Source organism: Salvelinus alpinus, chromosome 22, assembly GCF_045679555.1.
Source record: "Salvelinus alpinus chromosome 22, SLU_Salpinus.1, whole genome shotgun sequence".
NCBI classification, from domain to species: Eukaryota; Metazoa; Chordata; class Actinopteri; order Salmoniformes; family Salmonidae; genus Salvelinus; species Salvelinus alpinus.
In genome coordinates, this window is record NC_092107.1 from 22,555,547 (window position 1) to 22,582,423 (window position 26,877).

Genomic DNA, 26,877 nt, shown 5'->3' on the forward strand with positions numbered 1-26,877 from the left:
GTGAATGGAATATGAATGACAGTCATCCAATATGTAAGGGATAATCAACGAGGGGCTATGTGTTCTATGGAAAATAATGAATGACGTGGCCCCATTATCCGTTTTATACCATGGCTATAAATTAACATATTTGCCGGGAGAAATGCGTTCAACATCCGCTGAAGTAGCTAGCAAGTTTACAAGATAGCTACAGTAGTTGCCGTAGTAACCAAACAAACAGTCCTGCTAGTTTAGCTAACCAATTCAACAATGCCAAAAATGTTTTCAATTCCACTTTTGCTTTCAAAAGCAGCTCAAACATAGAACATGTAAGAATGAACTACAGTCATTGAATTATACCGTGCGTTATAGCGAAATAATGGATGCTCTAGCATGCCCTACAAGCCAATAGGAAACAAGTATTCAACAACGCCATGGTAAAAACTGTATAAACTGGGTGGTTCGAGCCCTGAATGTTGATTGGCTGACCACTGGTATGACAAGCATTTATTTTTACTGCTCTAGTTACGTAAGTAACCAGTTTCTAATAGAAATAAGATGTAAGCCATGCATAAATTAATAAAGGGCATGTCAACCGAAACTTTTCTTTGGTAATACAAATAAGAGTTTATCAAAGAACTGACCCACTGAAATTCAATTATTTTATCTTTATTTCATAAATTAGACAGGTACATTATTCTGTTGATTTCAAGAACCGTCATCGGGCACAGCTAACTGTTGATTGGCTGCATTAGTCAGGTGTAAGTTGGCGGTGTGACGTGATTGGCATCATCGTGTCAAAAGGTGGTCGGTTTTTTCTTCCCTCAGCAGGAAGTGAAGCCCTTCCAGTAGAAGTTCTTGCAGCCGGCTTTGCGCTCGCGGGGGGGCAGGTTGTTGGGGCTGCCCACTGAGCGCTCCAGCTCCATACGCAGGTCGTCTTTGGCCTCCGCTGGGGACACCTCACTTTCCTGGGCCTCAGGCAAAGACAGTTGGGATAGAATGTCCTCCACCGCTCGCTTACTCCACTCCTACATGCAGGAAAGACACACATACTTTGGGAGAATATAAACACACACATATACACATCAGCACAAGCCAATATCGACAACAGCAAACACAAACCTACACGTTATACACAAGCAATCTCATGTGTGAGCACAAACACAGACACACACAAATGTAATCACCTCCACATTAAGGCAGTCAGTGTTAGTTTTCATGTCTCATTATGGCCCCGATTCCGACCTCAGTTAAGCGCTGGTTTTTATGCACTTTTCTCTATGTGCGTATTCTGACCTTGAATTTAAGCATGAGAATAGCATGATATTCACCTGCTATTCATTCGAAGTGGAGATCTAAGAAAAGAAGGTGTGGTGGAGGTGCATCTGGTGGTGGAGGTGTGGATGAATAAGGTTGAGTATCTATTTACTTTTTTTGGGTAGAAATAACAGTATTCTCCATGCACTGTAATTTATCAATGGATTAGATCTATTGATAAGAGCTAGGTAAATGAGTAATCTGTCTGGAAAAGGGGATTGTACATACACATAGCAATTGTTTTAGATGATAGTTCCTTAAGATCCCTGGGGACGAATGTGAAACCAGCCATATGGGAGCAAAGTTAAAATCATAACATGACATGGTCCGTTTTCCACAGTGAAATAGGCTTTAAATATGATTATTCAAAATTGTAATTGTTTGCCCTCACAATTTGCATGAATGAAAATGGGGCACCCAAGCTATAGGGCTGAACCTGCCAAGTTTATGTACGCGCTTCAGATTGTTTTAATTATAGCCATTGCCCAGGCTTTTCCGATTTATTTTACAATTTGTACCATGTTAAATATTAGCTGCTATCGGGAGCCACCATCAGTAATACCCACATACATTTATAACTGTCACTTTAGCGTTTTCTTCAATTTGTAGCTTACATTTTGTATCATTCCATTCCGTTTACCTTTCTTTCCTCTGTTATGGCTATGTAAGTTGTTCCTGAGGGTGGCAAGCATAAGTGGATCATGTTAGGCTAACGTTGTGCAATAATTTGGGACATGCAGCTTATTTGAATCATTATAGAACTCAGACCACATGTAGCAAGGTTAAACATGGAGCACATTTAACGACGACTGGACCGTTGTCATACAGTTCCATGATTAGTGAGAATTAGGGTAGATTTATAGGACTATTGTTCAACCCCTATTGTACACTTTTTTCCACCTTCCAATATTTCATACATTTTATTTAAATATCACAACTTTCAGGATGAATCAAACCACTGTATTTTTTATTAATCTATATATTTTGTGCATAAAGGCTCTACAAATATTTTTTTATACAATAAAAAAAACATGATTTAGACATACTTTCCTAACCCTAAAGAGTATTTTTTAATCTACCAGCTGGTGCTGAAACTGAGACGAAGATGCATAGACTCTAAACCCGTTCTCACAATGTATTCTATTGAGTCTGTCAACAAAATGATCATTAAAAGGTACACCGTATTTAAAGGGATGGCTGACGATAAATATACTGAACATCTGTTGGCCAGCAAGTGGGAGGGTTTTCAGCGGTTGAATTACATTTATTCAGAGTGCGCAAGGTAGATTAAACAAATCAAAATAGTAGCCACACCTGCAGAGCACGTTAACGCAACAGAATAAGGTAAGTCTGAAAACCAAATACTTAGACGTGCATAGGAAAGGCTCATATTCCTAAGTTGGAATCAGCCCTATCTGCACAGAAAACGAAAGCCTTGTTGTAGCACACTCTGATCCAGCCAACTGATTGACTAGACAATGGAGGGGTGGATGGAGACGGAGATAGGAGGAGAAAGACTTGTTTTCCCATCAACAGATAATTGACAACAGATAACTGTTGTGTGTACAAAAACACAACGGAACAAACAGTTCCGGTGACTTTTTTCATGTTTGGTAGAAAACATTTGGTTTGTAAAACGAGAAACTTTCTAGGTGAGGTTGCTGCAATGTGCACTGTCTGGGTGAGCTGTCAATGACCTTAACATGTGAGTCATTAGTATGAGAAAGTGGCACTCAGACAGACGTGGTTGTCAGTCATAGGAGGGAATGATGGAAATCTCCTTCTTGAGAAATATCATCGTCTATTGGAGTTCACACCCCTATTACGTGTAACAACTGCATTTTCACCGTGTCTTCTATCCAGATGGATGTGTATGTGACACAGAATTAATTAAGAGACACAAACTCCCTACTGAGCACACCACATCATTTCAACTTGGATAATTGGGTAATTGAGACGGTGATCAATGAGATTACAACCTATATTCACTCACTCAAAAGGCCAAAATGTGTTGAATTTCCAATGTATTAACACTGTGCTTTCAACCATTTAAAAGCACACCAAATTCCAATGGAAAAACAATGTCTGGTTTTTGGTTTGGTTGTCACCTAAGTGTCTATAACTGCTCTTTCAACCATTTAAAAGCACAGCAAAGATCAAATGGGAATACAATGGGAATCAGATGAATGTATCACTGTGCTTCATCTAATACCAGAACCAAATGACCTGGATTGCAGTTGAGATTACATTAAAAGTGCATGGTGCAAGTAAGTGATCAATGCCGTTCTAGATTCTGCGCAGAATATTATAGCAATTTTTTTAGCAAAATCTCCACAGACCTGCGAAGACCTATGCATGCTATCTTGAACATGCATGCTTTATATGATTACATAGATATTTATTGCTACAGTAACCTCAAAATGTGGCCATGGATGTTTTACTCATGTTAAGGTTAAATGTTACATTAGTTTGTAAGATAGCCTTAACTTTAGGCTATTCACTGTACTACAAAAATAATACTGAATTGTGTTTGTTTGAAAATGCAACAAAATACAATTTAAAAGGAGATCTGAGCCACTGGTTTAATCAAATTCTTCAAATTGGAGACGTAAATTCAACATATAATTTGTTAACTTGTCGACAAGTTAATCGGCTGTCTATTGTATTTCAAAAGTGATATTGAATTGTGTTTGGTTGTCAACACAACCACAATATCAACATTTGAAGGAGATGCATATTCTGCTTGGATAGTTCCACCTGTGCCACAGACTTAGTATGGCTTTCACTCCAGTTTGTCTACAAATTAATAATTGATATGTTTGATTCACATCTCCATCTCCACCAAAAATCTAACTTAAAGAATATGACTAAATCAAATCAAATTTTAAATGCACTTTAAATAACATTTATTTTGATATAGTTCTATTATTTCATATTGATGTGCATGGCACAAATGAAACTATGCAAGTAGAAGATACTTCTCCTTCAAATGTTGATATTTGGTTGTTTTGGCAACCAAACACAAATCAATACCACTAAATATCATTACATTTGAAATCAACCAGAGCTTGAAACCCTAGGCCTATTGTATTGTCTATTTTAAGTTGAATTCTACGTTGAATTGAAACAATAGCTGTTGATTACTTTTCAAATGCTACATAAGCCTAAATAGCATCATTAATGATATGAGTGATAAAGTACGGTCACATTTCATTTGCTCTGTTAAACCTACCCTTTGGAATGTCTTCGATAGCAACAGTGAATCTATTTCGTTTTTATGTAGAGATCTTTCAACAGACATTCTCACGATAGCACATTGGTAATTGTGTGACAAATATCCTCACTTAGCAGGGCTGGGCTTGGTTAAAACCCTGGATGGGAGACCAAAAGATAGCTGTAGATAAATACATTCTCCAGTAGGAGATGTTGCCAAGCCTGTTATTTTTTCTTCTGATAGTGGATATAATGTTGAAGATGTTGTTTTAAAGGTACAAATTCAACATATTTTATACAAGGTGTGTCTATGTTGAAATTTGGTTGCCATGACATAATCCTGTGGTTGAAATATCACCCTCAAAATAAGTTTACGCTGACTTAAAAAAAAATCCAATGCATTTTCCCATGTAAATTCCACATCACAAGACATTGACAAATGACATTGAAACAACGTTTATGCCTAGTGGGTCCTACTAGAGTGTGTTGACTCTGTCTACCAACAAGGACCTTAACCAAACCGTTCCAAATCATGTCTTCAACACAAGAATGAGAGAAAATACTTACGGGGTGGGAGTTCTGTATACAATAACAGTATATAACTAAAACAGCACTTCTACTGGATATAACTGTCAGACCCCGTTCATACTTTCATGTTTTGGCATGACAACTGAAGTTATTACTTGTAGTCCAGGAGTAATCAAATCTCAGCCTGGAGGTCCTGAGTACTGCTGGTTTTCTGTTCAACCTGATAATTATTTGCACCCACCTTGTGTCCCAGGTCTAAATCAGTCCTTGTTTAGAGAGGAATAATGAAAAACAGTGGAACTGATTTGAGGTCCAGATTTGAATTTGCCAGACTATTGTTGCCAGATTAAAGAGGTACACCAGACCTGTCAGTTGTAGTGCGTCTATGCCCTAGTATGTGTATAGTATGTGTCTGAGTATGTGATAACCTGAGCACAGACTGTTTAACTGAATTCCATTGTGGGTAGGTGTGTAAGTCTGTTCCACTGTGAAGCAAAGGGCAGTGTACTGTATGTTAGTCAGTGTGGACTATGCTGTACCTGTTTTACTAATGACACATTCTCATGTTCTCATAGTGTCATTAGTGGTGTTCCTGAATAGTTGTGTGAGTTGTACCCTACTGTACGCATTTTTTTGTGTCATGAGTGCATGCTATCTGCGTGAACATGCCATTGGCTTCTCACCTCACCTCACATGAATAGTGTAATCTTGTGAGCGCAATAACGTTAACTGTCCTGTTGATTCCTGTATGGACCTCATCCTTTTTTTGAGCCCTCTTTGTTTGGTGTGTGTGTGCCACAGGAGGCTGCTGAGGGGAGTGAATGGAACGGTATCAAACGCATGGAAACAATGTGTTTGATACCGTTCCATTTATGCCATTGCAGACATTACTATGAGCCCGTTCTCCCCAATTAAGGTGTCACCAGCCACCTGCGGTGTGTGCCAGTGCCGTAGGCTGCATACCTGTGTGGCAATGCCAGCGGCACGAGCCCTCTGAAGGAGTCTGCGGCTGCGGAGGTCCAGGTCGGGCTGCGAGGCGGCTCCTTGGCTGCAAATGGCCAGGGCCAAACCCAGCAGGGCCAGGGCACAGTGGATTCGGCAGACCTTCATTTCCAACAGAGTTGGGTTTTGTTTGCAGGGATGAGACGCGGTGAGACGAGCTGAGCTGGACCGGGCTATGCTGGATCTGGATCAGTCGGTAGGGAGCAGGCCTGGTTCTGTTGATGGGGGTTCTGTGGGGCTCTTATAAAGAGCTCGCCCTCTCAGCTCATCACTGCTTCCTGGGTTGAGTGACAAGTGGCCTGTCAGGGCGTGGGGGGCTGCCCGGCGATGATGGAATTCAGTGTTGTAAACCACTTAGAAGCACTGGCTGCTTTCTTTTCGTCACAAAGGCAGCTCCTCTGAGACGTATTGATTTAATATGGAGGCGCGACAATAAAACAGTTAGCCAATATGGATTTAGCACACACGGCTAATCTAAGTCAAATACAACCAGAAAATGTCTGCTTCATAAAAGCCTTTATAAACAGGAAGCAGGAGTCATCACTTAACTTTAAAATATTGAACTTAAGTGATGACGTCACGGAAGACTGCCAAACAAAAGATTCCTCTAACAGATTTTTGGTGGGTTAATTACCAACACATATTGCCATCGTGGGATCAACTGATTAGGCTTTGTTTACATACAATATCAACATTATACATTTAGTTTGCAATGGTTAACACAGTTTCCGAGAATTACGAGGTAAAAATGGTATAAACCATACCGTTGCACTTGCATACAGTATTGTGGATATGTATTTTGTTGAAGTGTGATTTGCATATTTGTAAAAGCCTATTCTGAAAGGAATCATAGACTGAGTGCTGTCTGTCTGATATCCCTCAGACAGCATTACATGGAATGTCTTGGAATGAAACCAGATGTTTGATACCACAGACTCAATCGAATTAATAGGATACAAATTTTTCTATAAGAGTTATTTCAGTTTACGCTGAAATATCTGCTTATTTGCACAAAAGGCTGCATCATACTGTAGATATTGCTACTGTGTAACATTTTACTGTAGCTCTTCACTGCTCCCCTGTGGCCATGGATTACAGATATAAACTACAATAAGCTTTGCCGGACGTTGTCAATGCAATTTTAACCCTCATCCCCAGGCTTAATTGCAGCTGGTGGATGACATTATTGCAATTTTGATCAGGATAAAAACACAATAGTATACTTCTTCATAAAAACTCTGAATGTCAACAATATAAACTAGCAGGGAAAAATGAACACTCATTTATTACAATTAAATATTGTCATGCCTCCTTACATTTCTCTAACTGTGTTACAACTACACTATTGAGCTTGGAAATTACAGACGAACTGTACAGCTGTATGATTAATGGTATAGCAGAGCTTGAGGCTTGTTAAAAGGATATGTAAATTACATTTATGGGTTGCAGCATTTCAATGGCACAGAACATTTGCATCGGACGCGCATGCACGCACACACACACACACGCACGCTCGCACTGTGGCGGAATAATCAGAATTAGTTAGGTAACATAGATAATTAAGATGTCTTATCTGCATAATATGCTTATGTGATATGCTTGTGATTAGAATGTATCCCTTTGGACTCTGGTGTTGGCAGTTGGACTTCCTCCCTCAGCTGGGGCTCAGTCACCTGGTACCCAGAGAGGGGAGAAGTCAGGCTTGTCTTTCACATGTCGCTGGTGCTATAATTTCCACCACAGCACGCAAGCATGCACATAAACACACAGACAGGTGTGATGAACCCGGACTGATTCCATTCTGAACTGTTTCGGGTCATTAGAACCATTGAGGGGAAAACATTGGGCATGCAATGCTTCAGACCCTTATTTGTTTAATACATGTGGCTGCTGCTTGCAATACAGAATAACAAGAGCGACCTTCGAGTTAATTTCCATGGGCAGTTATACATGGCAGTTTAAGTTATCATACCCCTATGCTTCTGGCTGAGATAAATTAAGATGATACAGTAGATGGTATACACAGTAGGATGGCAGAAAGTTAAGTAATTCCTTTACTTTTGCGTTAATTTAGCACCTCCTGGAACAGAAAACCATTCAACTCAAGGCTGACATTCACCACGGAGAAATTAGCATCGGAACACAATGTTAATGAAGTACATAGGTTATACAAAAGAGTGCAACAGTGTCCACTAATTCATCAAGACAACACTTTTCTGGGTATTTCTCTGAATAGCTTTGGTTTGTGTCAAGTACAGTACAATATTTTGTTTGAAAAGCAAGGAAGCACTTGGTACACTATGTCAGTTACAAGGCTGGAGGCAAGGCACAACAATGGAAAGCTACAAGGAAACCAAGGTGATATTATTGTACAGATAAAAGGGAAATGCATAGCCTACTCACTTTGGTATTAAATGTGATCAACACAGTGGCCATGGTTCCATTGGAAAGAATACATAGAAAGAGTCAAAATTGAAGATTACGCAACACGCCAATGGACAGTGAAATCATGATAACTGTATCTCTCCATATAAATACTACACTTAAGCTCAATCTTTTTAAAGGGCCAAGTTGAGAGCATGTTAACAAATGCTTAATCATATTATTCAATATCTCCCTGACAAAGGGATTATTACAACATAATTGCTCTATGTCCATCGTGGGTATACAGCAGTATTCAACCAACTAGTGTTTAGAAATGTACGATAAAGTTACTTCTAATGAAATCAGATCTAGTGATATGAGCGACACGTTTCATTGCTAAATGCTTTTTTGGTAATACTTTACTCCTGTCGGTATAATGCATTATGACTTGTTATAAGCATGTATTGGCTCTCAATCTTTCAGACAGATAAATCTGTTCAATCTTTCTATGTGACTCAAACATATTGTTAATAACTCAGGATCACTGAGATGCTACTAAGATATTGTTAGAGTATCATATGTTTTTTTCATTACAGTGCATTATACTCGCTGGCTTGAAGTGAAATGATCACGCTTTTTCCCTCCGAAACACAATTGCAGATATCAAAACTGATCCTAGTTCAGCTGTCTGGCCTTAACGGCTGATCTGTAACTGACTGATCGTCTTCTTTCATCCCCCTAATGGTTAAGATTAGCTTTGGGGGTAAGGTACCCCCAATAAGGTACCAATCTTCTACCAGATTGCTAGCATACTCATAGCACCCAACGGACAACATAACATTCAACAAACAAACAGGCCATCAGGTAACTGGCCAGACAGTTAAAGTGGAATTCCACCACTTTTTAAACTTATATTCATTATTTACAACACCATTATTGCTTTTTACTGTTGATGACATCATCACGTGGCACTTTCTTAGGACCTTTTCTTCTCATCTTTTAACTACAGACCGTAAAACGTGCCGTTTGCACATATGTGGTACGGCGCTGGAGATAATGAATATGAGGTTTAAAAGTGGTGGAATTCAATCTTCAACTTTTCATTCAAATGTGTATCCTGTGATGAGAAAAAGTTGTTTCTGCCCAGCCAAAATGTGTTCAGTCAGCATGCTGTAGGTGATGGAGCAGTAGTAGCAGTAAGGAAAAGGAGAGGCTATGCACACTGCAAAACATCTCTGGATTCAGAGGGAAATTCATATTTTTATTTGACTAAATGCGAAAGAGGGAAAGGTGCAAAAGATGATCACTCTTTTTAAAAGCATGTTTCACTTTTGCACCATGACTTTTGCATTATTTTAGATCAGTTTTTTTTGTGTGTGCGTATTTTACTTTTGCACAATACATTTAGTATTATTTTTGACTTTTGTGTGACGACAGCATTCCTCCTTCTTGTTACATAGCATCCAACAAGAGCGATCAGGCAGTCAAGAACTTTGTCAGGCAGTTAACTTTCCATTCAAATGTATCAAAAAGACTGGGGCCTAGATTCAATCAGTTCAGCGTTAACCCACAATATTCAACAACTGCATAGCATATCATTTGTTTTGTTTAGGGCCGTGCCGGTGGTGTAATTGCATTAGAGCTGTCAAATCCACAAGCTCCTCCCAGCTTTATACACCAAGTCGCATTAGTAAAAATCCCATGCCATTACAAGTTCAAACACTGGAATGTGTGAATCCAGACCTTGATAAGGCTGATATATATCCTTATTATTTTGTTGAATGATTTTTGAGTGTCATTATTTATATACAGTCAGGCATAAGTATTTTGACAGTGACACAGTTTGCATCATTTTGGCCTCTGTACGCCACCTCAATGGATTTGAAAGGAAACAATCAAGATCTGCTTTAAGTGTAGTCTTTCATCTTTAGTTTAAGGGTTTTGTCAAAATTACTGTATGAACCGTGTAGGAATTACAACAATTTTTATACATAGCCCCCCAATTTTAGGGGCTCAAAAGTAATTGGACAAACTAACAATCATAAATGAAATTGTGTGTTTTAATACTTGGTTGCAAATCCTTTGCATTCAATGACTGCCTGAAGTCTGGAATCCATAGACATCACTAGATGCTGGGTTTCTTCCGTGGTGATGCTCTGCCAGGCCTTTACTGTCTCCAGTTCCTGCTTGTTCTTGGGGCGTTTTGCCTTCAGCAAGTCACATGCATACTCAATTGGATTCAGGTCAGGTGATTGACTTGGCCATCACAGAACATTCCACTTCTTTGACTTAAGCAACCCAATACTTTTTTTTCGCAGTATGCTTCGGGTCATTGTCCATATGCACTGTGAAGCGCCGTCCAATGAGTTTTGAAGCATTTTGCTGAACCCGAGCAGATAATATAGCCCTAAACACTTCAGAATTCCACCACTGCTACTGACATCACACTGCTTGATTAGCGAGAACCACTTCCTCCTGATATGTCTCACACTGAGGCTCAAACCCAGGACCTCTGCTTTGCTAGCCCATGTGACAACGCATTAACTTTTGGAGCTATCAAAAAATATTAATTTGATAGTGCCATCGGCTCCAACGCAGTTACACCTCCGTCATCACATGATTATGCTAAGCAGTTGTCGGTGATCACGGCTTGATCACGGCTTGATCACGGCTTAATGCTGAACTGATTGAATCTAGCCCTGGATCACACTGACCATCTACCATAAAACAGTCCAGTGGTTTAACAATACAAACAAAATACAGACAAACCGTAAAACTGAGAACAAAACGTCAGACTGAGCAGAGGCCACTACTGGGTTGCATCTCAATAGTATTTCCTAGTTTCCTTGTGCGCTCTCCTTCTGTCCTTCCCTTGCTGAAAACGTCAAAGTGAGGAGAGGACTGGAGGGGAGGAAACATGGAAACGAGGATCAGCACTTGTAAGAGTTGAGACATCCTTTGGTCTCCCAGGAAGCACCATGATTGAAATGCAAGAATTAATCAGTCTCTTTGTTGCCCTACAGTGGCTGATGGCGGGAGGTGCATCTCCAGTTCATTCCCCATCAGTTCTTAGAGCCGCTGCCACTGCTTCATACAGACCTGACAACGACTGACTATACTACCCGGGCAGTCTCCCTTCACTGTCTGAGGCCTGGGTTTACTGCGGGAGGAAGAAGTGTGAGCATACGTCAGACCACATTTCAGCAATGCATTGATGAGTACTCTGCTGCGATGTTGCAGCTGTATGCACAAAGTCACTTATATAATTGTTGAACTAACTGAGACATGGTTTTCCGTCTGCATACGGCACTCACTAGAGTACTCGATAAAGTGAAAACTTTGGGTAAATGTGCACTGTATAATGAATGACTATGCTTGTTTTACCTGAACATGTTTTCGGGGTCCAGGGAGGCCAGCCAGTAACTGTAGGAGTCAGTGTAGTAGTTGCATGTCCCTCGCCCATGGCACTCAATGAAGGGAATCTTCCGGAACTCTTCTAGGCAGGAGCCCGGAGAGGCCAGGGGCTGGCCAGAGCCCTCCGCTCCAGCCCCTGTTTGCTGTGAACACACATGACATATATTACATGATATGATATAGGACAGAATGTCATCTTCAGCACTAGAGCTCTATTACCTGCAAACCAAGGCTCTGAAAATCATTGTGGACATAAGCCACCCTATAAACATTTGTGGATAACATTTGCAGAGACACTAGTCTAAGAACGGAGGATCTTGCAGTGTCCATGAAGAACGGAAGATGGACATTGGTCTTCTGCTGTGCCCAGCCCCTCTGATATACACACACACATATTTGGGGCTCGATTCAATCTATATCTCTGAAGCGTTACAGATTGCCCGATCGAAATTTAAAGGTGATTTCCAATTGAGCCCGACATATGCGGCATTTCCTGTGAATGCAGTCTCCGCTAGTGTGGGAACATTGCCTTTCAATTTTAATCATGCTGTAAATCCGAACTTCAGCACTACGGATTGAATCCAGCCCTTGGTTGAAGAGGGTGGAGTAGTAGCGCTCGCTGAGCAGTTTAGGGGTTAAGTGCCTTGCTCATGGGTACAACGGCAGGTGATGGCATCTAGGACACTGATGGCAGCAACCCTCCGGCCCACTCTCAAACTGATTTTTCCCTATCAGACATGAGATTCAAACCAGCAACCGGCCCACTTCTCTGGCCTCTATATTGCTATGGCATTGCGTCACCATAAGCAAGTAAGCATAGTTTTCAGTTACTAATTAACCGCCATTATACTATGGCCTAGATTTCTTCCTGGCCTTGAGGTTTTGCTGATCAGGTAAAAATTCTGTTCAGGTAAAAATGTACTTGCATTCCATTCAGCTACTGAATTAACCCATCCATACAAGTGTTCCTTTTTCTCAGACTGTAGTTCCTACCATGACAAAAGAGTAGCCCGCCCAGAGAGAGAGCCAGCCCCGTGGACAAACAGGGATCTGGTTGGTCTGACTGTGAACAGCGATGATGTTTGCTTTGGTCTCACACACTGCACACCTGAAAGAGAGGGAGAGACCACAAGGTTATCATACAGTGCAAATACGCTATGATTGATTGATTGATTTTATTTGCCAGTTTAAAAAAAGACATACTGTATACACAGTACATACATCGGTTCATAAACAGACATCACATTGACTCTGAAGAGCATGCATGGGCAGACAAGGAAACTTGTCATGCCAGCATAATTTTCAATGACATTTAAATCAATTCAGTTTTGGAAAATTCCGTTAACTTTTAAAAAAAATCCCAGGTTTTCAAAAGATCCTGGTTGGAAGATTCCGGACTATTCCAACTTGGATTTCTGTATATTGGAAAAAGTTAACAGATTTTTGCAACACTAATTCAATTCAATACATCCCCTCAGGGTCATTTTACCCAGCAGAGTTGGGATTTCCCATATTTACTTATGGAGTGACAATCAAGTTCCTTCCTGTGTTATGTCTAGGACAATCTGTTCAAACCAGTGTATACTAGAGCAGCACCTGCTGACATAGCTCTCCAGTGAGTCACCAGAGATGAGGGCCATGTCGCTTGGCATGGCCTCATCCGTGGACAGCCAGTAGGAGTAGTCGTTACGGGAGGCGTAGCGGCACGTGCTGTCCGTGTTGCAGAATAAGAAGGGCATGGTAGAGAAACGAGGCAGACAGCTTCCCAGTGTACCTGGACAGCGGGCAAACCAGAGAAATAGAATCAATGTATTTCTATTGCGCAGAAGGCAGCATATAGAGGCAGCTCTAGAGTCTCTATGGGGGTACCACAGGGTTCAATTCTCGGGCCGACTCTTTTCTCTGTATACATCAATGATGTTGCTCTTGCTGCGGGCGATTCCCTGATCCACCTCTACGCAGACGACACCATTCTATATACTTCCGGCCCTTCCTTGGACACTGTGCTATCTAACCTCCAAACGAGCTTCAATGCCATACAACACTCCTTCCGTGGCCTCCAACTGCTCTTAAACGCTAGTAAAACCAAATGCATGCTTTTCAACCGTTCGCTGCCTGCACCCGCACGCCCGACTAGCATCACCACCCTGGACGGTTCCGAACTAGAATATGTGGACATCTATAAGTACCTAGGTGTCTGGCTAGACTGCAAACTCTCCTTCCAGACTCATATCAAACATCTCCAATCCAAAATCAAATCAAGAATCGGCTTTCTATTCCGCAACAAAGCCTCCTTCACTCACGCCGCCAAACTTACCCTAGTAAAACTGACTATCCTACCGATCCTCGACTTCGGCGATGTCATCTACAAAATAGCTTCCAACACTCTACTCAGCAAACTGGATGCAGTTTATCACAGTGCCATTCGTTTTGTTACTAAAGCACCTTATACGACCCACCACTGCGACCTGTATGCCCTAGTCGGCTGGCCCTCGCTACATGTTCGTCGTCAGACCCACTGGCTCCAGGTCATCTACAAGGCTATGCTAGGTAAAGTGCCGCCTTATCTCAGTTCACTGGTCACGATGGCTACACCCACCCGCAGCACGCGCTCCAGCAGGTGTATCTCACTGATCATCCCTAAAGCTAAAACCTCATTTGGACGCCTTTCCTTCCAGTTCTCTGCTGCCTGCGACTGGAACGAATTGCAAAAATCTCTGAAGTTGGAGACTTTTATCTCCCTCAACAACTTTAAAAATCTGCTATCCGAGCAGCTAACCGATCGCTGCAGCTGTACATAGTCCATCTGTAAACTACCCACCCAATTTACCTACCTCACCCCCCATACTGCTTTTATTTATTTACTTTTCTGCTCTTTTGCACACCAGTATCTCTTCTTGCACATGATCATCTGATGATTTATCACTCCAGTGTTAATCTGCTAAATTGTAATTATTCGATTTATTGCCTACCTCATGCCTTTTGCACACATTGTATATAGATTCTCCTTTTTTCTACCATGTTATTGACTTGTTTATTGTTTACTCCATGTGTAACTCTGTGTTGTCTGTTCACACTGCTATGCTTTATCTTGGCCAGGTCGCAGTTGCAAATGAGAACTTGTTCTCAACTAGCCTACCTGGTTAAATAAAGGTGAAATAAAAATAAAAAATAAAAAAATATCCAGGAGACGGAACCGTTGCTCTGTTATCAAACAGAACGGCAGGGAGTGGGTTCTTCACCGGCGACTGTGTGTCTGTCTTTGGGTTATATAGTGTATGTTCATGAATAGCTGTGTGTGTGTGTGTGTGTGTGTGTGTGTGTGTGTGTGTGTGTGTGTGTGTGTGTGTGTGTGTGTGTGTGTGTGTGTGTGTGTGTGTGTGTGTGTGTGTGTGTGTGTGTGTGTGTGCGTGTGTGTGAATGCGTGCATGTGTATGTATATGTATGTATTTATATGTGCATCCATGCATGGATGCGCATGCACGTGTGTGTGTGTATTCATACCCAGATCCTGGCCATGACCTCTGTTGTTGCCGTTGATGAAGAGGAGGGAGTATCCGGAGTAGATGAAGTTGCTGCCCCCTGGGCACTGGGGCACATTCTGCCTCTGGCTGTGACGGGTGAATAGGAAGCCGTCCTCTATTGGCCCGGCAAAGTAAGGACCTGGAGAGCCCCGGGGGCCTTTGGCTCCTGGAGTCCCCTGCTCACCTTGGATACCTGAGGAAACAATCCCATGGACCTAGTCTCTTTTCACAGACACTTTTGGGCACTCTGCAGTTGAGACAGTCAGGGATAATAAGTAAGATTCCATGTATGGATGAGGAGCCTCTGGTACACAGAGCCTTCGGAAAGTATTTAGACCCCTTGACTTTTTCCACATTTTTGAGATGTTTCTACAACTTGATTGGAGTCCACCTGTGGTAAATTCAATTGATTGGACATGATTTGGAAAGGCACACACCTGTATATATATAAGGTCCCACAATTCAGAGTGCATGTCAGTGGTCAAAGGAATTGTCTGTAGAGCTCCGATACAAGATTGTGTCATGGCACAGATCTGGGGAAGGGTACCAAAACATTTCTGCAGCATTGAAGGTCCCCAAGAACACAGTGGCCTCCATCATTCTTAAATTGAAGAAGTTTGGAACCACCATGACTCTTCCTAGAGCTGGCCGCCCGGCCAAACTGAGCAATCGGGGGAGAAGGGCCTTGGTCAGGGAGGTGACCAAGTACCTGATGGTCACTCTGACAGAGCTCTAGAGTTCCTCTGTGGAGATGGAATAACCTTCAAGAAGAACAACCAGCTCTGCAGCACTCTACCAATTAGGCCTTTATGGGAGAGTGCCAAGATGGAAGCCACTCTTCAGTAAAAGGCACATGACAGCCCACTTGGAGTTTGCCAAAAGGCACCTAAAGACTCTCAGACCAAGAGAATCAAAATTCTCTGGTCTGATGAAACCAAGATTGAACTCTTTGGCCTAAATGCCAAGTGTCACGTCTGGAAGAAACCTGGCACCATCCCTACGGTGAAGCATGGTGGTGGCAGCATCATGCTATGGGGATGTTTCTCAGCGGCAGGGACTGGGAGACAAGTCAGAATTGAGGAAAAGATGGACGGAGCAAAGTAAACTTGCTCCAGAGCGCTCAGGACCTCAGACTGGGGCGAAGGTTCACCTTCAACAGGACAACGACCCTAAGCACACAGCCAAGACAACGCAGCAGTGGGTTCAGGGCAAGTCTCTGAATGTCCTTGACTGGCCCAGCCAGAGCCCGGACTTGAACCTGATCGAACATCTCTGGAGAGACCTGAAAATAGTTGTTTTTATAGCGACGCTCCCCATCGAACCTGGCAGAGCTTGAGAGGATCTGCTGAGAAGAAACTTCCCAAATACAGGTGTGCCAAGTTTGTAGCGTTATACCAAAGAAGACTCGATGCTGTAATCGCTGCCAAAGGCGCTTCAACAGAGTACTGAGTAAAGGGTCACTGTTTGCGAAAAAGATCTACAGTAGCCTCAACAGCACCCTCTAGGGTAGCACCATAGTGTAGTCAGAAGACAGCTATTTTCCGTCTCCCTCTGGGTACATTGACTTCACAATACAAAACCTAGGAGGCTCAGGGTTCTCACGTCTCTCAAGTCTCCATAGACTTACACAGTAATCAGAGCTCTTGCAGCATGAACTGACATGTTGTCCATCCAATCAAAGGATCAGAGAATCTAGTACTCAGAGAATAAGCTACAGCTAGATAGTGTAGTAGTAACATAAGACACATGGATAACATATAAAGACATAAGACAGCTGAACATTAAAGTAACGAACCACATGTTCACGTTGATCATGAGACTGTGGTAATGGAGATATACTAAGGGACGTTCTGGCCCTCTTATTTTCTCCATTGTGCTGACAGACTGACCAGACACATGGGCACCTAAAACAATTGGACACACTAGATTTATAGTCTACACATTCCACTAAAAGCATACATACCAGAGAAATATGCCTAAAGCAATTGGACACTAGACATAGAGTCTGACCATTCCATTACGTACATACATGTCAGACAGAGAGGCGCCTAAAGCAATTGGACACTAGACATAGAGTCTGACCATTCCATTACGTACATACATGTCAGACAGAGAGGCGCCTAAGGCAATTGGACACACTAAGGATAGGGGAGAATAGAACAAAGAGTGCATTGATTTAGTGGTGAAGGGAAGGGGCATGGGGTCTGTTGACACACTGGGATAGAGGGTCCGGCCACCATTATAAACTAATTGAAAGCAGATGGTGGTGAATGACTTCATAAGGGATGGACAATACTATGTGGGTATAAATATAAAGGACTGGACTTGTGTGTGTGTTGTGTGTGACTTGTGTGAGTGTGTGTGTTCCGCGGGGACATGCCAGTTGGCTATACAATTGTAATAAAAAGCATGTTTGATTTTACAAGTTCTGGTAAGCGTTGTATTTGAAATGATTTTCCACGACAATAGCACTGCAGGGCATATGTGGTGAGTAGTTGACTCAAAGAGAGTGAATAGTTTAGAACAAATTAATTTCTTAAAAAATGAAGAAGAAGCAGCAGAGAGTGAGAGAGAGAGACTGTTAAATAGTCACCAATAGCTGGCCTCCGCCCAGTACCCAGCCCTGAACTTAGTCACTGTTACTAGCCGCCAGGTAATCTACCCTGCACCTTAGAGTCCCTATGTATATAGTCATTGAACTCTGGTCACTTTAATAAGGTTTAAATACTGTTTTATCCATTTCATATGTATATACTGTTCTAGTCAAGGCTCGTTCTATATAACTACTGCTTGTCATACATTTTCTATTCATATACTGTTCATATTGTCTGCACACACCATTATATACATATACTGTATATTTATTGTTCTGATACTTCTTAATTCATTTCTATTTATTTTGGAATTTGTGCGTATTGTTAGGGATTACTGCACGTTGAAGATTGAAATAACATCTGCAAAATATGTGTATGCGTAAAATGTTTTCATTTCATTATTCTTAGTTGGACTTTTACTTACTTAGCAAACTAATGCAGCTAATTTAGCCTACTCAACAACCTGACTCAAACAGAGAGGAATGCTATTTATGTTAGCTAGCTGGCTAAGGCTATCCAACACTGCAATTCCTTCAAGGTAAGTTTTCGGTTTTATTAATGTATTGCCAAATACAGAATTTGTTCTTAACCGACTTGCCTAGTTAAATAAAGGTTAAATATATATATTTTAAATGCCACCAGGGCCGCCGGTGTAACTACCTAACTGCTTGCAGTACACTGTACTGCATGATTGTACACATGGATTGGATTGTGGGTTTACTGACGTGTTCGTTTTAGTAGCTATGTTGACTATAACGTTAATATTGTAAAAAGCACCCTAAGGAAAAGAAAAGCTAAAAAAAGTGTGTTTAAAGATCTTTTAAATATGTCCACAGTTTTGCCCTCTCTCTCTGTATGTAATGAGGCGATTGCAAAGCACCTAAACTTTAGAACGGTGGGCTTCCACAGACCAACCCTGGATGATCACAGGTGAAAGGCTTTATGAATGAGTAGAATATGTTTGTTTTGATGGAGGAATTGCCTGAGAACAGGTACAAGAGGATCTCTTAGTAGGTAGTTCATTAAGCCCACCTTGTGGTCCAGGGAACCCTCTGTCTCCCTTGGCTGCCTGGAATCCAGGCAGTCCTACTGGCCCATCTAGGCCCAAGACACCTTTTGGACCTGGGAGTCCTGCAGGGGGACAATAACACATGGCTTCAGTGATGAGCTGGACATAATACTGATGAGTGAATCCTCGATACACATTAGTTTGAGGGCCTATGAGGAACTGTAGGGAGTCATATACCCATGTGGTGGTTAGTGGATGTCGCACTCATTAGGCATGATCACAGATGGCTGAAAACGTCAAATATGCATGATTATTTTCTAAATGTCAAAATTACTCAAGCATTTCATAGATAATGTACTGTACATTCTGAAAGTTATCAGACCCCTTGACTTTTCCCACATTTTGTTACATCACAGCCTTATTCTAAAAATGTATTGAATTGTTTTTTCCCCCTCAATCTACACGGAATACCCTAGAACGACAAAGCAAAAACAGGTTCTTAGACATATTTGCACATTTATATAAAAAAATAAAAACAGAAATATCACATTTACATAAGAATGCAGACCCTTTACTTAGTTCTTTGTTGAAGCACCTTTGGCAACGATTACAGCCTTCTTGGATATGACGCTACAAGCTTGGCACTCCGGAGTTCTACTCCGCAGATCCTCTCAAACTCTATCAGGTTGGATGGGGAGCGTCACTGCATAGCTATTGGCTGGGCCACTCAAGGACATTCAGAGACTTGCCCCGAAGCCACTGCTGCGTTGCCTTGACTGTGTGCTTAGGGTCGTTGTCCTGTTGGAAGGTGAACCTTAGCCCAATCTGAGGTCCTGAGCGCTCTGGAGCAGGTTTTCATCAAGGATCTCTCTGTATTTTGCTCCATTCATCTTTCCCTCGATCCTGACTAGTCTCCTAGTCCCTGAAAAACATACCCACAGCATGACGCGGCCACAACCAACACCGTAGGGATGGTGCCAGATTTCCTCCAGACGTGACACTTGGCATTCAAGCCAAATAGTTCAATCTTGGTTTCATCAGACCAAAGAATCTTGTTTCTCATCGTATGAGAGTCGAGGTGGAGATGCCTTTTGGCAAAATCCAAGTGGGCTGTCATGTGCCTTTTACTGAGGAGTGGCTTCTTTCTGGCCTCTCTACCATAAAGACCTGATTGGTGGAGTGCTGCAGAGATGGGAGGACCTTTCAACAGGACAACCATCTCCACAGAGGAACTCTGGAGATCTGTCAGAGTGACCATTGGGTTCGTGACCAAGGCCCTTCTCCCCCGATTGCTCAGTCTGGCCGGGTGGTTCCAAACTTCTTCCATTTAAGAATGATGGAGGCCACTATGTTCTTCGGGACCTTCAACGCTGCAGACATTTTCTGGTACCCTTCCGTAGATCTGTGCCTCGACACAATCCTCTCTCGGAGCTCTACGGACAATTCCTTTGACCTTGTGGCTTGGTTTTTGCTCTGACATGCACTGTCATGTGTGGGACCTTATATAGACAGGTGTGCGCCTTGCCAAATCATGTCCAATCAATTGAATGTACCACAGGTGGACTCCAATTAAGTTGTAGAAAAATCTCAAGGATGATCCATGGAAACAGGATGCACCTGAGCTCAATTTGGAGTCTCATAGCAAAGGGTCTGAATTCTTATGTAAATAAAATATCTCTGTTTTTTTAGACAAAAATGTCTAAAAACCTGTTTTCACTTTGTCATTATGGGATATTGCGTGTAGATTGATGAGGAAATTGTTATATTTAATCAATTTTAGAATGAGGCTGTAACGTAACAAAATATGGAAAAAGTAAAGGGGTCTGAATACATTTCAAATGCACTGTATACCTTTGTATTCATTTGAGTGCTGTGTTAGAGCTTTTGGGTGAGAGTACTCCGCACATCAGACATCTCAAAGAAACCCACACACACAGCCACGCATGCACACAAACCCACACCACCTCACACCCACACCATACACACAATCCATTAATTTACCTGGTGGTCCGTTGCGTCCCTGAGCTCCTGTGGGTCCAGGCTCTCCTCTGCCCCCCAGGTCACCTGGCAGTCCCTGTTCTCCAGGGATCAGTGTCACCACGATGTGATCATCATTCCCCTTAGGCCCTGCAAAACAGCACCATCAAACCTCAGGATAACCACTTAGAGCAACTGCACTCTCTTAGGAAAAAAGGTGCTATCTAGAACCTAAAAAAGGGTTCTTCGGCTGTCCCCATAGAAGAATCCTTTGAATAACCCTTTTTGGTTCCAGGAAAAACACCTTTGGGTTCCATGTAGAACCCTATGGGGAAAGTGTTCTACATGGAACCCAATAGGGTTCTACCTGGAACCGAAAAGGGTTCTTCAAAGGATTCTTCTATGGGGACAGCCGAAGAACCCTTTTAGGTTCTAGATAGTGTAACTGCACTCTCTTAGGAAAAAAGGTGCTATCTAGAACCTAAAAGGGTTCTTCGGCTGTCCCAATAGAAGAATCCTAGGCTGTCTCATCGTTGTCGGTGTTCAGGCCTACCACCGTTGTGTCATCAGCAAACATAATGATGCTGTTGGAGTCAGGCTTGGCCACGCAGTTGTGGGTGAACAGGAGGGAACTAAGGATACACCCCTGAGGTGCTCCCGTGTTGAGGATCAGCGTGGCAGATGTGTTGTTGCCTAACCTTACCAACTAGGGGCGGCCCGTCAGGAAGTCCATGATCCAGTTGTAGAGGGAGGTGTTTTGTTCCAGGGTCCGTAACTTAATGTTGAGCTTTGTGGGCATTATGGTGTTGAACGCTGAGCTGTAGTCAATGAACAGCATTCTCACATAGGTGTTCCTTTTGCACAGCTGGGAAAGTGCAGTGTGGAGATCTGTAGGGGCGGTATGCAAATTGGAGTGGGCATGGGATTTCCGGGATGATGGTGTTGCCTTTCAAAGCACGTCATGGCTAACAACAGGAGTGCTATGCGGGAGTAGTCATTTAGGCAGGTAACCTTCGCTTTCTTGGGCATAGGGACTATGGTGGTCTGCTTGACACATGTAGGTATTACAGACACTGACAGGGAGAGGTTGAAAATATCAGTGAAGACACTTGAACAGTTGGTCAGCGCATGCTCAGAATACACATCCTGGTATCCGCCTGGCCCCGCTTAAAGGTCTTGCTCATATCGGCTACGGAGAGCGTGATCACACAGTTATCCGGAACAGCTGGTGCTCTCATGCATGCTTCAGCGTTGCTTGCCTCGAAGCGAGCATAAAATGCTGGTAGGTTCGTGTCACTAGGCAGCTCATGGTTGGGTTTCCCTTTGTAGTCCTTAATAGTTTGCAAGCCTTGCCACATCCAACGTGCGTCAGAGCCGGTGTAGTAGGATTCAATCTTAGTCCTGTATTGATGCTTTGCCTGTTTGATGGTTCATCTGAGGACATAGTGGGATTTCTTATAAGCGTCCGGAATAGTGTCCCGCTCCTTGAAAGCGGCAGCTCTAGCCTTTACCTCAGTGCGGATGTTTCCTGTAATCCATGGCTTCTGGTTGGGATATGTACGTATGGCCACTGTGGTGACAACGACATCAATGCACTTATTGACTGCTTCCTGCTTTAGTTTTTGCTTGTAAGCAGCAATCAGGAGGATATAATTATGGTCAGATTTTCCAAATGGAGGGAGAGGGAGAGCTTTGTATGCTTCTCTATGTGTGGAGTAAAGGTGGTCTAGAGTTTATTTTCCTCTGGTTGCACATGTGACATGCTGGTAGAAATGAAGTAAAACGGATTTAAGTTTGCCTGCATTAAAGTCCCTGGCCACTAGGAGAGACGCTTCTGGATGAGCATTTTCTTGTTTTCTTATGACCTTATACAGCTCGTTGAGTTCGGTCTTAGTGCCAGCGTCGGTTTTGGTGGGAAATAGACAACTACGAAAAATATAGATGAAAATTGGTAGATAGTGTGGTTCAGAGGCTTATCATGAGGTGCTCTCCCTCAAGTGAGCAATACCTCGAGACTACCTTAATATTAGACATTGTGCACCAGCTGTTATTGACAAATAGACACACACCCCCACCCCTAGTCTTACTGGACGTAGCTGTTCTGTCCTGCCGATGCACGGAAAACTCAACTGTATATTATTCACATCGTTGTTCAGCCACGACTCGGTGAAACATAAGAAATTACAGTTTTCATTGTCCCGTTGGTAAGATCGTCTCGAATGGAGCTTATCTAGTTTATTTTCCAGTGAGTGCACGTTGGCCAATAGAACGGGTTACCCACTCGCCGACGAATTCTCACAAGGCACCCTGATCTCCATCCCCTGTATTTCCTTACTTTTCTTCATGCAAATGATGGGGATTTGGGCCTTGTCTGGGAGCAGCATTATATCCTTCGCATCAGACACATTAAATAAAATATCTTTGTCCAGTTTTAGGTGAATAATCGCTGTTCTGATGTCCAGAAGCTCTTTTCGGTCATAAGAGATGGTAGCATCAACATCATGTACAAAATAAGTTACAAACAATTAAAGAAAACACACAAAATAGCAGAATTGGTTAGGAGCCAGTAAAACGGCAGCAATTTTTACAGAATTCCTGGTCAGTTCGTGTCCATTGGAGGGCCCAACATAACTGACCATGTAACCTGACCAGGAAAAACTCAGGACCCTAGGTGTGAGTGCTCGTCCTACCTGGTGCTCCAGGCAGCCCTTTCTGTCCAGGGCAACCTACAGGTTCTGCAGGTCCTGCATCTCCTTTCTGACCTGAAACACCACACATTGTGTCATATATTTGTAAAAAACACAATAAAAAGGACATTGGTTGATTCATTGACACTGATTTAGTAGTTAAGATAACTGCACAAATAAATAACACTACAGTATAGGATGCTGTGAGATGTTTGCTATGCAGTAAGAGTTGCTGACTAGAGTATGTTAGCATGTCATTAACAGTCGTGCAAGTATTGCGGTCTGAGACTACAGTCAAATATTGGATTGCCACAGTAACATTATGGATTGCCTTCCCCAGATGAAGGTTGCAGCTCTGACCTACAGTATAATAACAGAAATTACATTCTGAATGCATGTATAAAGTATGGAGGTTGTTAATAAGGTGTCAGATTGGTTATTACCGTTTGGTCCGATGTCTCCTAACTGTCCCATCTCCCCTTTGACTCCCAAACCACCTGGTGTGCCATCATTACCCTGTGAAAACACATCCTATTCAGCACACCCATTCGGTCTTGGGTCAGTTTTGCATTTTCCCCACTACTGGTTAAGGTTAGGATTGGGGGAGGGGGAGATGCTACTAGATTTGTAATTAGGGGAAACGTCACCCCTAATTTACATGTGTGTGTGCAAGGTGACATCTTTATGAATAATGACTGATTATTGGCTCTTCATGTGTGGACTCTCCCTTGTTACACGTTCACATTGGGAAGGGGCAACAATTTATGTGGATATATTTTTTTATATATTTATTTATTTCGTCTTTATTTAACCAGGTAGGCAAGTTGAGAACAAGTTCTCATTTACAATTGCGACCTGGCCAAGATAAAGCAAAGCAGTTCGACACATGCAACAACACAGAGTTACACATGGAGTAAAACAAACATACAGTCAATAATACAGTAGAAAAATAAGTCTATATACAATGTGAGCAAATGAGGTGAGATAAGGGAGGCAAAAAAGGCCATGGTGGCGAAGTAAATACAATATAGCAAGTAAAACACTGGAATGGTAGATTTGCAGTGGAAGAATGTGCAAAGTAGAAATAGAAATAATGGGGTGCAAAGGAGCAAAATAAATAAATACAGTAGGGGAAGAGGTAGTTGTTTGGGCTAAATTATAGATGGGCTATGTACAGGTGCAGTAATCTGTGAGCTGCTCTGACAGCTGGTGCTTAAAGCTAGTGAGGGAGATAAGTGTTTCCAGTTTCAGAGATTTTTGTAGTTCGTTCCAGTCATTGGCAGCAGAGAACTGGAAGGAGAGGCGGCCAAAGGAGGAATTGTCTATAGGTGGGAAGTTGGCTCAACGTTTATGAGGATGTCATCTCCCGGAGTCTACCTTTAAGCATGGGTGAGTAAATCAGTGGTGTGTGACTCACCGGTCTGCCCTCTAACCCTGTGTCTCCTCTATACCCAGGCGTACCCAGGAGGCCCATAACGCCTTTGTTCCCTTTATCTCCTTTAAAGCCAGGTCCCGGTGGACCAGGAGGTCCCCGTGGCCCCTGCATACCTAAATACACAGAGGGGGGAGCAGGCTCAGAGGTCATGGAAGCAATGAAGCCAAAACAATAATTCAACAGAGGGCTCTAGTCACAAGTAGGGAAGATGGTATCCTTTGAGATGCAGCCTACACACCTTGGGGTCCAGGGACACCATTTTGTCCACGGTCTCCTTTTAGCCCTTCGAAGCACATTCCATCCCGGCCAGGACTTCCAGACAGTCCCATAGGACCAGGGGGGCCTGGAGGTCCAACGTCCCCCAAAGGCCCTGAGGGACCAGGAGGGCCAAAGCGGCCAGGTATCCCTGCATCCCCCTTAAGTCCTACAGAAACAGTCAGATGAACAGATCAGTGAAGGGATATCTTTTTGTAGCGTTCAACACTTGGGAGGGAATCATTACCATCTGGTAGCACTATAGGTTGAGAGACCCAGAGCTGCTGAGCCTTGAGGTGACTTTACTAACCCCATTTCACTGTCTTAACATTCTAAACAGCATCCTATTTGAAGGGAGTAAACGTCGCTAACTAGCATAGAGATGACAGGAGATATTATTGGGGGACACACATGGTTTACATCGTATATCCTATGTCATGACATTGCTCTGTTCGGTGAGGTTTATGACCCCCCCATAAATACCTTTTTCCCCTTTCTCTCCACTCTACAGAATGGACTCTTGGAAAGCCCTTTGTTAACATAGTGAAAGTATGTTAACTTCACAAGGTTGGGGAATGGAACAATATTTCCCTTTCTCAACCAGTTGAAAGGGTCTGTTGGCACTTAAAGAATATGATGTCAGATCAGTTGTTGCCTGGGACATTATATCTGATGATAGGACGACATAAATTGTATCTTGGAAAGTCTACACATTCTAGTTATCAGATTTACATGGAATTGTTGTGCAATTTAAAATGTTTAAATATGAAACTATTTGTGAGAAGATGAAATGTGATTTTAGCTTCTAAATGAGAGAATTGATTTCATAAGTAAACATGCTCACTCAGTGGCCACTCCCAAGTGAACAGACATTGGTTGGAGAGGGATGAAACATGCCCTTCTCTTCCCCAGTACAAAAGCCCCCCGTGACCATATTCACGTTAGACTAAGCAAACCCTGGCGTGAGCTGTGGTTGCGAATGGTTGAACGACTACTCTATCTAACGGAATTTACATGAGATCAGATCACGTGGAGGTGACGATCACCACGCTGAAATGGTTGTGATGGGACTTCTCATGACATGATTAGTAATCAATGTATATGATCTATCCTGTGCATGTATATGTAATTCTGTGTGATTATTTAGGTATTTAGTAAATAAATAATTAAGCCAATTTTTGCATTGCAGATTCTACTTGTCAGCCAGGGTTCGTGCAGATAACCAAGTACTTTACGACCATCAGAATGAGACTGAATAAGGTGACGATTCATAATTGACTGCTATTGATATAAAAGATCTTCAGATCTTTAAGAGAGTGGATTCGGGAGATAACCGCTCTATATAAATGAATGCTTCCGTGGTACCCCAGGTTATTAATGGTTTAATTGTTGCATGGTTTAATTCAATCACGTAATCAATTAAACGTTAGGTAATCAATTTGATAAAATAGCATGTCATATAATTGAATCATAGTCAGAGACACGACACATATATTGTACAACAAAACAAATGCATGCAACTACAGTATGTGGACACCCCTTCAAATGAGCGGATTCAGCTATTTCAGCTACACCCGTT

The 26,877-nt window shown here is 42.4% G+C and overlaps 2 protein-coding genes across 3 annotated transcripts in view; both read right to left on the minus strand.

Annotated features, from left to right (window-relative positions):
* Positions 1–632: 632 nt before the first annotated feature.
* Positions 633–6,274, minus strand: sst1.2 (somatostatin 1, tandem duplicate 2). The gene is made up of 2 exons (XM_071359541.1): positions 6,001–6,274; positions 633–1,007 (listed from the first exon to the last, which is right to left on the minus strand). The coding sequence occupies exons 1-2, from the start codon at positions 6,145–6,147 to the stop codon at positions 804–806; spliced, it is 351 nt and encodes a 116-aa protein (XP_071215642.1). The 5' UTR covers positions 6,148–6,274; the 3' UTR covers positions 633–803.
* A 1,024-nt stretch (positions 6,275–7,298) lies between these two features.
* The window catches only part of col4a3 (collagen, type IV, alpha 3), a 125,743-nt gene continuing 106,164 nt past the window's right edge, over positions 7,299–26,877 (minus strand). Inside the window, exons 42-52 of one of the 2 annotated variants that reach the window (XM_071359539.1) lie at positions 25,282–25,467; positions 25,026–25,156; positions 24,052–24,124; positions 23,612–23,683; positions 20,946–21,071; positions 18,968–19,066; positions 15,322–15,534; positions 13,414–13,591; positions 12,811–12,925; positions 11,788–11,960; positions 7,299–11,563 (exon numbers count right to left, since the gene is read on the minus strand). In XM_071359539.1, coding sequence (XP_071215640.1) covers positions 11,473–11,563; positions 11,788–11,960; positions 12,811–12,925; positions 13,414–13,591; positions 15,322–15,534; positions 18,968–19,066; positions 20,946–21,071; positions 23,612–23,683; positions 24,052–24,124; positions 25,026–25,156; positions 25,282–25,467 — 1,457 coding nt within the window. In that variant the 3' untranslated portion in view covers positions 7,299–11,472. The remainder of the gene's footprint in view (positions 11,564–11,787; positions 11,961–12,810; positions 12,926–13,413; positions 13,592–15,321; positions 15,535–18,967; positions 19,067–20,945; positions 21,072–23,611; positions 23,684–24,051; positions 24,125–25,025; positions 25,157–25,281; positions 25,468–26,877) is intronic. The other variant, XR_011669855.1, reaches the window with a different exon arrangement.

Excerpts from the sequence above, each read along its gene's own strand:
- sst1.2 (XM_071359541.1), bottom strand. The coding sequence starts at position 6,147 with ATGAAGGTCTGCCGAATCCACTGTGCCCTGGCCCTGCTGGGTTTGGCC. Across the intron at positions 1,008-6,000 it reads CCGCTGGCATTGCCACACAG|GAGTGGAGTAAGCGAGCGGT; the intron begins GTATGCAGCCTA and ends TCCTGCATGTAG.